Genomic DNA, 1,829 nt, shown 5'->3' on the forward strand with positions numbered 1-1,829 from the left:
AAATGGCACAAATAGAACAAGGCTAGCAGACACAGATTTAAACTAGAGGAGAATATAATTTTATAATCATTTCAAATCCAGTATATGGTATTACAGCACAATTGTTCATTGCATTTTCTTCAAAATTCATTCTTTTCTCGCAAAGGTCTTAACAGTTTTAAAATAAATAGATTGAAGTCTTTGAATATATAAAGTTGGGAGGAGGAGAAGATAATTTGGCCCCTGAAGCCTGCTCTACCATTTGATGAAATCATGGTTGATCTGATTCTGGCCTCAATTTCACTCTACCATCTGTGTCCTATAACCCATGACTCCTTTGTCAATCAAAAATTTATCTAACTCAGCCTTGAATGCACTCAGTGGCAAAACTTGCACTGGTCTCTGGGGACAATCATTCTACAGACTAACAGCCCTCTGAGCGAAAATAAGTTCTCCTTATTTCGGTTTTGATTGAGAGGCCCCTAATGATTAAACCATGTCTCCTAGTTCTAGACATCCCCACAAGAGAAAAGTCTTCTTAGCCTCCACCTTGTCAAATCACTTCAGGATCTTAAGTATTAAGATATAGTATTAAGTCATAATATAATCAGACAGAATCAACATGGCTTCATCAAGGAGAAATCATGCCTGGAAAATTGATTAGGATTCTTTGAAGAGATAACAAGTATGACAAATAAAGGGGAACCAGTGGTGGAAGCAAATTTGAGTCTCTTAAAGTATTCAGTAAGGCTCATATAAGGTTGTATCATAATCTTTTCTTTAACCCAGGTACAGTGATCAATGTATGGAATAAACACAAATAATCCGGTCTAGAAAGTACCCTTGAATCATTTATGAGGCAGTTGGATGTTATGAAGGGTGTGATTGGGATCTCTGAATACAATAATCAATAGGCTAAATGGCCTTCCTAATCCCCATTCTTGTGAGTGTATTTGGCAGAATATACTTTTGACTTGTATTCCAATTAAGGAAAAATAGATTTTAGTACTTTGTTTTTTATTCTTGCTTCTGGGTTTTCTTATGGAACCAGCAGTTATGATGATCAAAATTACCTTTGCTTTTAGATTTCTGACAGGGGTGGTGGCGTCCCTCTCCGTAAAATTGATCGACTGTTCAGTTACATGTATTCCACAGCTCCCAAGCCAGTAGTACAGAATCTCCAAACAGCTCCTCTGGTAAGTAATCCTTATATATAATTACATATAAATCTGCATTGCTGGTTTTGTCTTCCACATCCCTCATAAAGTTTTCTCCTTGTTTCCTTAAAATGTTGATGTTGACTGGAGCCTGTGACCCCGACCTCAAATTTACCTGGACTGTCTCAGACTTCTCCCTCCCCTTCCTAGACCTCAACACAGACATTTACTACAAACCGACCGACTCTCACAGCTAACTAGATTACACCTCCTCCCACCCTGCCCCCTATAAAAATGCCATCCCGTATTCCCAATTCCTTCGCCTCCGCCGCATCTGCTCCCAGGAGGACCAATTCCACTACCGAACAACCCAAATGGCCTTCTTCGTCAAAGACTGCAATTTCCCCTCCGACGTGGTTGACGATGCTCTCCACTGCATCTCCTCCACTTCCCGCACCTCCGCCCTTGAACCCCGCCCCTCCAATCGCCACCAGGACAGAACCCCACTGGTCCTCACCTTCCACCCCACCAACCTCCTCATCCTCTGTCATTTCCGCCACCTCCAAACAGACACCAAGGATATATTTCCATCCCCACCCCTATCAGCGTTACGGAGAGACCACTCCCTCCCTCGTCAGATCCACACCCCCCCACCAACCCCACCTCCACACCCGGCCCCTTCCCCCGCAACCA

At 42.5% G+C, this 1,829-nt stretch overlaps 1 protein-coding gene across 1 annotated transcript in view; it reads left to right on the forward strand.

Moving 5' to 3' along the window:
• The window catches only part of pdk4 (pyruvate dehydrogenase kinase, isozyme 4), a 70,260-nt gene that overhangs the window by 54,658 nt on the left and 13,773 nt on the right, over positions 1-1,829 (forward strand). The window contains exon 8 of the mRNA XM_043691002.1: positions 1,065-1,175. Coding sequence (XP_043546937.1) covers positions 1,065-1,175 — 111 coding nt within the window. The remainder of the gene's footprint in view (positions 1-1,064; positions 1,176-1,829) is intronic.

This window comes from Chiloscyllium plagiosum, chromosome 5 (assembly GCF_004010195.1).
Source record: "Chiloscyllium plagiosum isolate BGI_BamShark_2017 chromosome 5, ASM401019v2, whole genome shotgun sequence".
Classification (NCBI taxonomy): domain Eukaryota; kingdom Metazoa; phylum Chordata; class Chondrichthyes; order Orectolobiformes; family Hemiscylliidae; genus Chiloscyllium; species Chiloscyllium plagiosum.